The sequence below is a fragment of the Myotis nattereri genome (genome assembly GCF_964212035.1).
Source record: "Myotis nattereri genome assembly, chromosome: 2".
Taxonomy (NCBI): Eukaryota; Metazoa; Chordata; class Mammalia; order Chiroptera; family Vespertilionidae; genus Myotis; species Myotis nattereri.
In genome coordinates, this window is record NC_138076.1 from 115,767,663 (window position 1) to 115,781,744 (window position 14,082).

General features: G+C 40.1%; 1 protein-coding gene across 1 annotated transcript in view; it reads left to right on the forward strand.

Moving 5' to 3' along the window:
* The window catches only part of FLT1 (fms related receptor tyrosine kinase 1), a 197,052-nt gene that overhangs the window by 102,250 nt on the left and 80,720 nt on the right, over positions 1 to 14,082 (forward strand). Inside the window, exons 13-14 of the mRNA XM_081083615.1 lie at positions 3,213 to 3,521; positions 8,172 to 8,318. Coding sequence (XP_080939741.1) covers positions 3,213 to 3,521; positions 8,172 to 8,318 — 456 coding nt within the window. The remainder of the gene's footprint in view (positions 1 to 3,212; positions 3,522 to 8,171; positions 8,319 to 14,082) is intronic.

The following is a 14,082-nucleotide window of genomic DNA, read 5'->3' on the forward strand; positions in this document are numbered from 1 at the left end:
AAGCTCTCGCCATGTTTCCTCTAGGAATTCAGGAGCCTTAATCTTAAAACTGAGCACAAAGCCAGCCAATCAAGCCTCCATTTCCTGGAATATAATTTCTCTGAATTCTTGTCTACCAGTCCTGAAAAGTTCTAGTTGGTGATAAGATTGGTGATAACAGATTCATTTGCTTACACGCATTATTTTAAAACATTATTATCTTTTTCTTACTCAAATTTTTGTCACGAGACTTACTCTCACAAGAGATGAGACTGAGTACTGTTCGGTACGTTGCACCTCACGTGTCTGTTATCGGTGTTTCTTCTTGGTCCTGGAGCAGGTGATGCTTTAAGCGATCTGGCTGAAATTTAACTGCTTTAAATCTGGATCTGGATTTGGATCTTTATTGAGCCTCATTTCCATCATGTTGCCCCTTAAAGTACAATAATAACTTACAATTGCCTTCCAAACTGATGAAAAGTAGTTACCTGTGGCCACTAGAACCCTCCACTGCTTCGACACTGTACTGTGCCATTATGTGTACACGGTAGCTACTTGAAGAAGCAAAACTTTCTAGTAACCACTCACTGTCTTTTTAGAGAATGTTATTGCTATTCTCCATTAGAAGAGAAGCCTTCTTTACCCCACCCTGACAAATGAGGCACCTTTCATCCTTTTCATTTCTATGCTAGTCTCATGGACTCAATTCATGTGCTTGACCAACCAAGTCTGAATGTCTACCCCCTTTGAGAATAGATGACTCACCTAACCCTAGGTTGAATGTCTCTCCTCTCTCCTGAGTAAGCATTGATTCTTCTCCTTGACACCTCATAAGCTGCCATGGTGTGAAACATGTTAGATAGATGAGCATTAGTTGGTGCTGATGGTGCTTGTACTGAATCTTCAACGGATACAGTACAAGGGGAAGATTTCTTGTTTTCACTCTGAGAGTTAGAAGGCAATTCTTTGTTGGGGTTGTTTTTGTACTCAGGCAAAAAAAAAAAAGAAAATCAACATGAATTAAGGAGAAAAATCCCTCTGGATTCATTAACTCATTTTAGGACATTTTATTTATTATTTTCTATGGATTTAAAAGAGAATACCAAATGGGTGATGCTGAGAAATAGGTAATCATTTCTAAGAGGCTGTCTGATAGCATCCACCAAATTAGCTCCAGTGACAGTGCCCCCCATGTGGGAAATGGGCCTCAAAACCTACTTGGTTCTTTTCTTTTCCTGTGTGTGTGTGTGTGTGTGTGTGTGTGTGTGTGTGTGTGTGTGTTTGCTGGCACTCAGCATGACTATGGGTGTGTTAGCAATTACCGAGTGTGAAACAGGAACAGCACTGCCTTATCTCCCTGGCTTCCCAATGTCACTAAATGCATTTTATTTTGAGATTCCTGGTGGTGCTTGGCAAAGATAAACAAAATCTTCCATCAGGAAACCTGTGAGCTAATTTCCACAGGAAGTTTCAAATCACTGAAGTAAATAGAAACTCTACTTGCTCTCAATGGTGTGACTTGGGCCCACTTAGGTTCTAATACCAGATGAGACCTCATAAATGGAGTCTGTGGTCTTTAAATAAATGCTTTGATTGCAACCAGTACACAATACTTCTGTTCTAGTGTGTGTGTGTGTGTGTGTGTGTGTGTGTGTGTGTGTAAGAGTTGATGGCTGCTGTTTTAATCCTTATGCTTGGAAAATGTCCCAAATATAAAATGACGCTAAGCTACAGGGGCTATTTCTGACATCTTATTGTTATCTTAAAAATGATTGTCAGCTGCTTCTGCATCTTCTGGCACATCCCTAGGTTTTCATTTTTAAAGCAGGAAAACCTCCACTGGTCTCCTCTCTTCCCAACTACTGACAGCTTCATCAGCCACTGTTACCCCGCTCCCAGGTTTCAAATGAATACTTTGGCATTTCTTCAGACGCGACACTTTATAATAAAGCCAAAGCCCAGAAAAATCAGAAAAACAAGCAAAGTGAGATTTAGGAAAGAGTTGATATGATATCTAATTTTGGACTATTGTCCCTTTAAGGTTTAAAGGTTTCTTTATAGCTTTGTGTCCAAAGGATAATAATAATAATAATAGCATAACATAGTGCTTTTCATCTTCAAAGTACTTTGTAAAATGTTGGCCCAAATTCTTTGCTCAAATACAGATACGCCACTAGTAACAGGCGATGCAAGGGTTTTGAGAGCAGATCCGTTCAGGGCCAGTAGCCAATGACTTTTGGAATCCTCTGGTGAAACGGTCCAGAATGAGAGTAGGAGCTCTCAGGGCAGAAGCTAAATGATGGTCCAGGGAAGGAGTGCGCAGGAGGACGCTCAGGAGGGGTTGCCAGGGGCACTTAGAGGTGGAGATGAAGGCTCGCTGGGAGTGGACAGTGGAGAAAATGGCTTTTAATGACAGTCACTTTCAGAAAATGTTTAATAAGCTTTTGATATTTTTAAGTGATTTTCCCTCCCACGACCGCCCCCATATTGGAATCCAGCAACTCTTCCCGATTAGTTGTCCACGTTTTCAGAAGACATCTTTTCTCTTTTGTGGCTGGGTGGAACAACCACCAGTAGGGAACCTGAGCAAGTCAGTTGGCCTTCTCTGCACGCTCTGCCCACTGGGCCAGCAAAGAGCAGGCACCATAGTGGGACAGCAGCTGGGGAGGATGCTAGCGACCCAGTGCAGGAAGCTTGGGAAGTCAGTCGCTCTTTTACTGGATACGTGAGGACTGCAGCGGTGTTGACTGGCAGGACTGGATCTCTTAACATGTACCTGGGACTTCCTAGTCTCACCACTTATTTTGGATAAGATTGATGATAAAAGCATCTTTGAATTTTAGTACAAATTGCTATTATCGCTTTACTATTTTGTCCATTTACCAATAGTTCTGTCCATGATAAAGAAATGGGAAATGTAGTTATCATCCCAAGTTGTACAAAAAAATTCAATTTTTAAGAGCAGCTTGAGGCAAATAAAAAAAAAATGTCCTATCATACTGTCCTGTTTGGCATTTCCTGCTTCTGATGGCATGAACTTAGTTGGTTTCCACCTGCTATGTTTGAGCAAGTCCCCTAAAATAAACAGATAAATAGTCGTTCTTTTAATGCCGATGCTGAAAGAATCTCTGCAGGAATAATTCAGCAGATCTTTGCATATCTCATGACAAGATATTGCCTCCGTTTGACACTTGTTTTTCTATGAACCAAAGTTCTTTATTCTTATTTTATAGATGTACCAAATGGGTTCCACGTTAACTTGGAAAAAATGCCTACAGAAGGAGAGGACCTGAAACTGTCTTGCACAGTTAGCAAGTTCTTATACAGAGACATCACTTGGATTAAGCTACGGACAGCTAATAACCGAAGCATGCACCACAGGATTAGGAGGCAAAAAATGACCGTCACGAAGGAGCATTCCATCACGCTTCACCTTCTCATCAAGAACGCTTCCCTGGAAGACTCAGGCACCTATGCCTGCAGAGCCAGGAACATATACACAGGGGAAGACGTCCTTCAGAAGAAAGAAGTTACAATTAGAGGTGAGCACTGCAACAAAAAGGCTGTTTTCTCTCGGATCTCCAAATTTAAAAGCACAAGGAATGATTGTACCACACAAAGTAATGTAAAACATTAAAGGACTCATTCAAAAGTAACAGTTGTCTCATATCATCTTGATTTATTGTCACTGTTGCTAACTTTCTGGCCCAGAGGAGATGCTCCTCCCAAAATGAGTTTGGAGATGATGGGAGTAATAATGAACCCCAGGCCCACGAAGGCTCCCCATCAGGCTGAGGGTCTCTCTGGGACCCACCTGGTGACCTGGTGCGCGTTTGGATTTGGAGGATCCCGGCAGGCACACTCTGTGCATTTGCTCTTTGCTGTCTCCTGCCTGATAAACACTCAACTGGAAGCTGACCCTTTCCTTCCACTTTGATGCCAACCTCTTTTTATTTTTAAGTTTCAAAGCTGCACAAACTGAATAATTTAAACAGATGCTGGTTTCTGCCAAAGATGGACATGTTTAAGTTAATTTTCCAGCTCAGAATGAGTACAGTTGAATTTGAGACTCTGTCGGACCTCTGCCTGGTTCTATTTTGTATTAATTCGTCTGTTTTTCATTTGTAAATAGCACCTGGATAGCACATTATAATGCTTATTTATTTGAAAATGCTTTTTTTTTTTTTACATTAAGCACATTAATCTTAAACTGGAGCTCTAAAATGGGTCCCATGGGTGCAAGTGTTGGTATAATTCAGAGGTGTTAAAGGTTTATCACAGGATGAATCAGGAAAATCCACCCAAATCAAGCCCACTCTGGTCTTATGCAATTCTGGGTAGCTTTCCAGACCAGTGGCCAGTTCCCTCCTCACTGCTCCTGAGTGGACTAAACAGCTATCCTGAAAGAAAGAGGATCATGCCTTTGGTTTAAATATTTTTGTCCCCTGGTTAGTCTTTTAAAGAACTTTGTCCTGTTTAATTAGTGGCATTCAAGGGTGTACCACAATCAATTATTAAACAAATAAAGGCCATTGTGACCAGAAGTTTAAGATTAAGGCATTCTTCTAAATGTAAATCTAAAAATGTGCCCACTAAAAAAAGTCTACTTCCCCATATTCCTATGTTAATAGGATTTTTATGGGGATTAAGAAATAGCACAACTACAGAAGCAGAATTCAGAATCATTGAAAAATAAACATTTTTAAATCAAGACAAATTATATCTCTTGTTTCAAGCTTGCATTTGAGGGGGAAGTGACTTTTTCCCCCTCCAGTTTAATGTGTACTGTTCTGTTGTTTCCATTTATGATTGATCATTATATGTGACTTGCATGAACTATTGGAAAATAAATCATACTGACCGAAATAGCCATGGCTGAGAACACAGCGGCTGGGCAGGCAACAAGAGCTGACAATATGACAATGTTTCAGGCTTGGGAACTCTCTCGACTGTTTCCTACTTTAGGTAACAGGCTCTGTCCCACGGCTAAACTTGTCTTTCACGTGGGAATTGCTTTTGTCAAAGTGTGAAAGAGTAAACAATACCATTTCCCCAGAATGCCAGTTTTATGGAGCCCCGAATGCTCTGAAAACAATTAGTAACCTGGAAGTTGTCAGCCCAAAGGAAAGAATAATCAATTGTATCTTTTACCTATGGCTCTTGTGCCTGGCGTCTTTGTTCATTATAAGTCAGTGTGTTCCTTCAGGAAACAATGCGTTAGGACCCCAGAGCTTGGGAGCCTCCATTTCTAGGAAAGCTCAAAAAGCAAATGGAATGGTTGGGGGAGTGCTTCTGGAAGCGTGATGAATTGGACATGCAGAATGTATCATTTCCTTTCCCTTAAAATTGCAATTTTCATGGAGAAGGGAAGGGTCTTTATATTCACAGAAGATGATTTTAAGCACTTCCACGAGGTGATTTTAAGGATGCTGTAATTGTTCACTGTGTAATTAATCCTTACAGAGAGTTTCAAAAGAAAAAAAAAACATTTAAAAAAATGAGTTACTCTTTTGAGTGCGGAGTAAGGGGAGGATAACAGGAAAAAGGAAAAGAAAAGAGCCAGTGTGGAGAATGAGTGTGATGGAGTGGAGGGCGTGAGGCTGGTTCCTCGGTCCCCATTCCAATGGAGAACAGACACTATTCATCCGGCCTGGTGACACCAAAAAGTGTCAGTAACACCGAAAAGTAAGAGAAGAGCCTGATGGGAGCTCTCTTTGGCTATTGGTAACCAGCAGAAATATTGTGTTCTTTCTGATTTTCTCAGTTTGAAGGGATCAGCTCCAGTTAACTTTTGGAAAGCAGCTACCTATAGCCATCAAATAACTTAGGTTTAACAATATGGGTTTGATGTACTTTTTTTACTTAAAATGTCAAAAGAGATTACTATAAAGCATAAAGTGGGAATAGATAAAAATGATTCCTTGATTGATTGATTATTTAGAAACTAGCAAAAAAAGAGAATTTTCTCATAAGAGAATGTTTTTTCAGAAATGGGTACAAAGAAAAAAATCATAATGCTGTATGTTTCAGGCATGTTTATGTAAAGTTTGTACTTAATTGAAAGTCCTATGTTTATTCTGCAGCCTTTCTGCTGTTTCTCTTGTCTGAAGTTTGTGTAGGACAGATAGAGCCCTTGGGAGGTCTTCACGACGTTTTTTGTTAAAAGCAAATGTTCTCGTCTACATAAGCATTGCTTTCCAATACACCTGCCAGGAAAGCACAGTTCTGCCTGTGCTAATGATGTTACCGTTTTTAGCTATGAAAATTATCTGGGTGCTGGAGGCCCTATATTCAGGCTTTCTTCTTATAATAAGGCCCGTGGGCAATGATAGGTTATTTTAGCATTTTCAGCACGTGGGAAATAGCAGATGTGCTCAGAGAGCCTATTAAAAGAGTAACTCAGTGAACTGGGTCTGAGTTTTAATAAGATATGTCAAAGTTGGCTTGCCACTGTAAAAGACACTACATAGTAAATGATACTATTCTTTATTCTCTTCCGAGTTTCGCTGGCATGTCTAGGGTCTTTCCCATGTAAAACTGTAAACATTGTAATGATCAAGCATGTTACCAAAATTAAAGATTTTGATAGATGGCTGCATTTTCCACCAGTAAAAGCAATTTGACAGATTGCACAGAATCCAGACCCAGAAATATTCAAATGGCTCTGCTTGGGGGCAAGATAGATGAGGAAAGACACACAGAAACAGGCAAAAGGATCATTGCTATAGTTCATTCCACACAATGTTCGAAGCATTTAAAGATCAGAGCATTTCCTTCAGCATTCTTATTTGACTTCAGATTTCATTTTGTGTAGGATGAGAAAAGACTAATGATAAGCTATGGAAATCAAAATTTAATGAGAAATCTGTTTCTTCTAACATAGTTACCCTACCATGTTATACTATATCAACATGTTTAAAAGTTGTATGATAATACACTTTTTAACCTGAGATCTCTAAATTGCTTCAATGAATGCTAATCCTGAGAGTTTCCCTGCAGGAATAAGAGAAAGGTTTGGGGACTCGGCAGAACCCTGCAGGGACATGGAACCAAAGCCATGGCAATGTGTCATCTCTTGTAGCTTGTAATCACTCCTAAGCTGCATTCACAGTGTTAGTACAATAAGATGAGGAAATCAGAAATGTTCAGAGAAAGCTCATAATTGAAACCAGTGACGCAGAATGTGTAAGTTATGCCAAAACTCTTTTGATTTCTGTTCCAGAAATTGCTACAAGGGGGCAAATGGATGACTTGGGAGGGTGGGAAAGACATTAGGAGTTGTCTTTATTGTTTTACCGTAAAAGCTTGAGCACCCACCTAACTAGAATGTATACACATCAGCAGGACTGACTACTTTATTAAATAGACACTGTACTCATTGGGGCCTTGGGGGTACTGCTGTTCCTATGTGGGATTTTAATGTTGTAATGTATTGCATCCTAATGTATTAAGTTCATTTTGTTGTACTATATTGGTTGGCATTTTATTAAAATAAATTGTATTGTATCATATTTGTATGTTTTAAGAGAAAATAATATAAAATACATTATTGTACTATTATATAGTGCAAAAACCACAAGTCTGTACCTCTGCCTCTTGAATGGATCCTTTGGTGGCTTGCATTTGGGAAGGGAACGGAGTCAAGAAAAGATCAATAAAGCTTTCAAAGTTCAAGAAATTCTCCTGTTTGGTCTGCTGCCTTGCAACTCAGGTTACTGACAGCTGAGTAACACAGACATGCCCTCATGAACACAGTGATGGAAGCACATACAAAATTATAGTAACTCATCACCACCATGCTATACATCTACGTAAAAAGTCATTACAAACCTATATCCAGGATCATGTTTTTCCTTTCTAGTTCCAAAAATATTATGCAAAACTCCTTAGGTTTTAGAAATGTTTCTCTCAAAACAAAAAAAAAGGTAAAGAAAGAAAAATATCCTTGATATTAAAATTTAAAATAAAAGAATTTAGTTCATGATTTTACTCTGTGTCCTAATGAATTCCAATGTAGGGTACCAACTTACTAAAGAGGAAGCAGTAGGTTAATCGTAGAGGAGAAATTTAGGGAACAAATAGGAATGAAACTTTATAGTCAAGTTTTGCTGTTTACATATTTCAAATGTTGAGGTGCATGTACAATAAAAAACAAAGCTGATGAGTAATAATTCTCTTTCTTTATTCACTAGATCAGGAAGCACCATACCTCCTGCGAAACCTCAGCGATCACACAGTGGCTGCCAGCAGCTCCACTACTCTAGACTGTCATGCCCACGGCCTCCCTGAGCCTCAGATCACCTGGTTTAAAAACAACCGCAAAATACAACAAGGACCTGGTAAGAGACGCTTTCCTTGTGTTACTCCTCCTCACTGTCCCCTTCTTCCCTTAACGCTGCCACCGCGCCCGGCCAGTACAGCTAGAACCACCTGCTGCTAGAGCTGCGAGGAACGGGGCTCCGGTTCACACTTATATCAGCTTCCATGAGGGCTGTGCGAGCCAGGTCCTGTGCGGACCACATTGCTCCCCCGATGGCATCTGCTGTAAACAGGGCCTCAGACAGAAGTGCTAAGAGCCACTCAGAAAAGATTTCAGTTCACCTTGACAGCAGGAAAGTGTTGTGAGGATTAGTTCCTTGGCTTGAGGGATAGCGGAGCCTTGAACACTTGGCATAGATGAAGTTCAGAGTGGATTTATAACCTTTTAAATTCACTTATACCAATTCTAATGATTCAGTAAAAAGAATAATATTTTAAATGATATTTTATAATACTGGTAAATAAAATCTAAACTAATGGTCGTTTGTTCATTGTTCTTCAACAAAAAATATATTTTAAAGCAACTAGACTTAAATCAGTAAGTATAAACACCATCTATTGTTTGCCTCATAATTCTGTGGTTAAATAAATTTAAAATAAACTTATTTATAATTCTGATTAATAATAACATTTATATTAAAAATAAATTTGCCATTTATTTGCAATACCACAACAACCTAAATTGAAGAATTGGCAATATGAAGTGGTTCTTAAATGTGAGTCTTCTATTCAAAGCCTCCATTTGAATTTAAAGCACAGAAAGGATTGTGGCATAGTGACCTTGCTTTCACCCTAATCCTCTAATCAATCACCAAGTTGAGCAGGTTAAACCTGCTAATTACTAAATATTTCTCAAATCCATCCTTTCCTCTGCTTTCCTACTATTCTTCTCTTGGTTCAGGCCCATTATCTATCCTCTCAACATCTTCAGCTCTGTCCTAACCGGGCCCCTGAGCTCTCTTTTCTCTCTTTGTATCTATTTTCTGCACAGCTGTGTAAAATGCAGCTGGGAACATGTCACTTCCCTTTTCAAGTGTTCCATTGGCTCTTCATCACAGGACCAAGTTCAAGCATCTGACAGCAAAGGCCCTCAACAACTGCCCCTGACTACTCCTACAACTCACCTTAAACTTTATATTCTAGCAAGTGCCAAACTTTCGGAGACCGCTGAGCACTCCTGGAGACCACTGCATGCTGTGTGCACACACGTTATGCCACGTCAGCCTACTGTGCTTTTTCTGTTCCTTTCTTCCCTTCACCTCATACCTACCCATCCCTAAGTCCCAGATTGGGTGTTCACCCTCCAGAAAGCCTTATGTGTCTCCTCAAAGAGGAGGCAGGTCCCCCATGAGTCTATTATTTATGAATGTTTCGATTCTCTCATGCTGAGTTGTGTAATCATCAGTTCATATGTCTTTACTATCTTCGCATATTCCTATTGCCCTCTTACTATATTGTGATGTCTTCTATGGTTATATTCTCTTATTATCTGTGCATCATAATATCATGTCCTCATCCTGAAGGCAGATAGTGTAGCTTTGTCTTATTTGCATCTTATTTGTTTTTTTATCCTCAAAACCTGGCATAGTGCTTGGTAATCAATAAATGTTTCATGAATGAATGAATGAATGAATGAATGAATGAATGAATGAAAGAATGAATGAATGCATGGTTTCCAGAAACCTTTAGCAAGTTCACCTGATAGAACAAATGCCTAAACTTGGTGGGGGGAAAAGGGACCATAACATAGAATTCTTAAAGCTAAAGGAAGCTTTGGAATATCTTTTTTAAAAATATATTTTATTGATTTTTTTACAAAGAGGAAGGGAGAGGGATAGAGAGTTAGAAACATCGATGAGAGAGAAACATCAATCAGCTGCTTCCTGAACGCCCCCACCCCCCTCCACCCCCACTGGGGATGTGCCCTCAACCAAGGTACATGCCCTTGACTGGAATCAAGCCTGGGACCCTTTAGTCCGCAGGCCAACACTCTATCCACTGAGCCAACCTGGTCAGGGCGCTTTGGAATATCTTTAGCCTCATTTGTAAGACGTGCAGTTTCATATAAAACGAATCCCTTGAGTTATTTTACCAAAATAAAAAGATGAATGAAAAAATAGCTTGTGAAACCTACCTATAAATGATGTCTTCCCTGTAGAGATTCAGTGTTCACACCAGTATGTTAAGCACCCAAAGAAGTTCTGTACTAAAGAAATGAGGTAAACTATGGTTTCAAGTTCTGTATTCCCCCCAACTTTCTCAATCACAAAATGCTCTTCATGAAATGTTAATGTAAGATGTTGGGTGATTCTTTGAAGGAAGTAAATTTGACTTAAGTTCCGTTTCCATACTTTGGATGTAAGTTAAAGAATTAGAGTTGAGCAATTGTGAAAGCTCAAGAGCATTCTGGGACTAGAAGATGAACAAGGCAAGAGAATGTCCCAAGGCAATTGCTACAAATAGAAAGATTATGAGGTATGAGGGAGGTTTGAGTCCTAACATTGCCCTCATGGGTCAGAGGATTTGGGCAACTCGCTCTTTAATCTCTGAGCCTCCATTTCCTTATTTATAAAATTGGAATAATACTGACCACACAGGCATGTGGTGAGGTTTAAATGAATTAATATGACTCAGCTGGCACACTGTCATGACTTAGTAAATGCTACCTCTGACCCACATCATTTATATAAAAATTAGTCAATGAGTTGTCAAATGCCAAACAACTCTAAATCCAATAAAGGTAACTTCCTCCCAGCTTTCTTTGATCTTCTGGGGTCCAAAAGAAAAATATGTAAAGAGTCTTATAGAAATTCTTATATAAACTATTTTCTAAATATTATTCTAATATGCTACAATTAGGATTTATTGAGCTCAACTATACTAAGTTGTCTATTTTATCTCCCTTCCCCTTTCTTTACTCTTTCAAACTATTACAGCTCTTTGGAAAGGAATGTCTTAATTTTCTGAAGATAATCTCTTATGTGCAGATAGTATTTGCAAAGTTTTATATGTAAGTTTCCTATGTGAGGCAGTAAATTCAACAGCCAATGAAATACACTCTGTGACTATCACACTAATATTCATGCATGTAGATATCTTCAGATATACCAATTCTTTTATCATTTTTTCTTTTTACAAACCTCTAAGTAAAGATTACAGGTAACCAAAGTGATAATCCTTGACTCACTGGTAACCAAAGCTGAAATGGAAAAACGCTGAGATCACAAACTGGAAAAGCCTGAAAACTAGTCTATAATGTACTAAATCCTTGGAAATTCAGACTGAGTTTCAAAGTCTGAAAATAAACTACATTCTTTAGAGACTTGAGAGGCATCTTTTGTATTAAGCATGGCAACTCAAGAAGAATGCATATACTGTCAGTATTTTAGTGACCTTAGTTCACTGACAGAATCGGGCCCATTATCACTGTCATTTGTTAAATGACAGCTTACTCTATTCCAAAGAAAACAGGAGAGAGGAAGCAGGGCACACAGGAGGGCTCACGCTCTAGAGCCACATTTCCTTTCAGGAAAACCTTTCAGTGGGGCACAGCCGTTCTATAGGAGAAATGCAATTTTAAGAAAGTGTTATGAAAGCTGAGTAGTAAAGTCTTGGGCCAAAGGGCATCAAGCAGAAGCAAAAGAGGTCCTCAGCACACAGGCCCAGGAAAGCATGTGCCCGGCGGACCCGAGGCCATCCCACCAGGCAGCCCAGGTGGAAGAGCCCAGGCGCCCTGGAAACCGCGCTGCCTGGCGCTCCACGGAGTGCGCACCCTGCCGCCAGCCTGGCCGCTCCAGCCCCAGGGCGGGCTCTCTGGGCCTTTCCCACTCACCCCAGCCAGTCTCTCCCTCTCCTCTCCCCACCCCGCCTCGGGCCAGAGGCTGCCTCCACCAGGGACCCGTCTTTCCCACTCCTCTTCTCTGCTGTCTGGGTTTCCTTTCAGTTCATGTCACAGAGCACTCAGCTGTTCTCTTGTCTTATGTGTGCTTATTTTTAATATATATATATATATTTTATTGATTTCGGAGAGGAAGGGAGACGGAGAGAGAGGTAGAAACATCAATGATGAGAGAGAATCATCAATTGGCTGCCTCCTGCACCCTCCACTGGGGATCAAGCCCGCAACCCTGGCACGTGCCCTGACCGGGAATCGAACCATGACTTGGTGCATAGGTCAATGCTCAACCACTGAGCCACGCCGGCCGCGCTATGTGTGTTTATTTTTAAAACCTTTGTAGTTGGCTATAATATCTTAATACATCTTCATTGAATAAATAATAAATATTGATTGAGCTTTCACCAGATACCATGGCACTGTGTTAGGAGTTTTACAACTATCTCATTTACTTTCACAGGCGTTATCTGAGGTGGGTAATATTATTAGATGCATTTCACAGTCTGTTTTAACTTAACAAGTGCTTGTCAGGTGCCTGGTTCCGTTCCGAGCACTTTATTAGTCCTAATTTGTTTGCTCCTCAAAACAATTCTACGCAGTCTGCTAAATTGTGATGCCTGATTCACAGACCAAAGGATGAGGGCGTGGAGGCAGGGAGGAGGGGTAACTGGCTCCAAATCAGGGAGTTGTTAGTGGGTAAGTGACCCAGGCTCACGCCAGAAGCGTGACTGTGGGCGGGGCGCCGCACGCGGAGGCCGTGCAGTCAGCATTGCCGCACATCACTCACGAAAGGACAGACCGGTACTAGTTTTAAATGACCTCGTGTATTTAAAACAGTGAATGTCTTCTCATTTCCAACCCTTAAAGACTGAGCTTCCTAATGACTCCAGTTTAATTTTTAAATGTATTTACTAATTTTTAAAAAATATTTAGAGCATTTTTTTAAAGAGTGGACATGCCGTATATAAGGTTAAAAATCATTTTGAACCCGAATCTAATTACTTTTCAGTGTTAAAAGATCCAGAATGCATTCCATATTAGCCCAACACTCTTCTACTCATTCAACAAACATGAATAAGACACACTTTGTGTCTGGTGCTGTGCCAGGCTTGGTGAATACAGCAGTGAACAAGAAAACTAAAATCTGCCCTGACCAGTGTACTCGGTGGTGAGAGTGTCGGCCCATGCTCCGAAGGGTCACAGGCTCAATTGCAGGTCAAGAGCATGTACATGGGGTGCAGATTTGGTCCCAGCCGGTCCGGGCAGGTGTGGGAGGCAACTAATCAATGTGTCTCACATCAGTGTTTCTCTCTCCCTCTCTTCCTCCCTCCCTTCCTTTTACTTCCTCTAAAAACATCAATGGGAAAAATATCCTTGGTTGAAGATTAACAAAACAAACAAACAAAATACTAAAATCTGGATAACCTAATATCTAAAGTAATTAACTCATGTGTTTAAATGCATGCAGCTTCTTCAAGCTGCAACCTTGTGTGTTCTAACTTACTCCTTATCATCATGTCAATTGGGCACCAAATTTAATGAGTCTAAAAATGGAATAAAGTGAATTAACAAATGGGACAATAGAAATTATTATGGCTCAATCACAGGATTAAAATACAGAGAATGGGCCCAAGCCGGGTAGCTCAGTTGGTTAGAGAATTGTCCCAATACTCTAAGGTTGCGGGCTCAATTCCTGGTCAGGGCACATATAAGAATCAACCAGTGAATACATAAATACGTGGAACAACAAAACTCTCTCTCTCTCTCTCTCTCGCTCTCTCTCTCTCTCTCTCTCTCTCTCTTTCTCTCTCTCTCTCTCTTTCTTTTTCTCTTAAAGTAAAAAAATATTTTTTAAAAATACAGAGAATGGCAGAGAGTTAAAGAGGAAA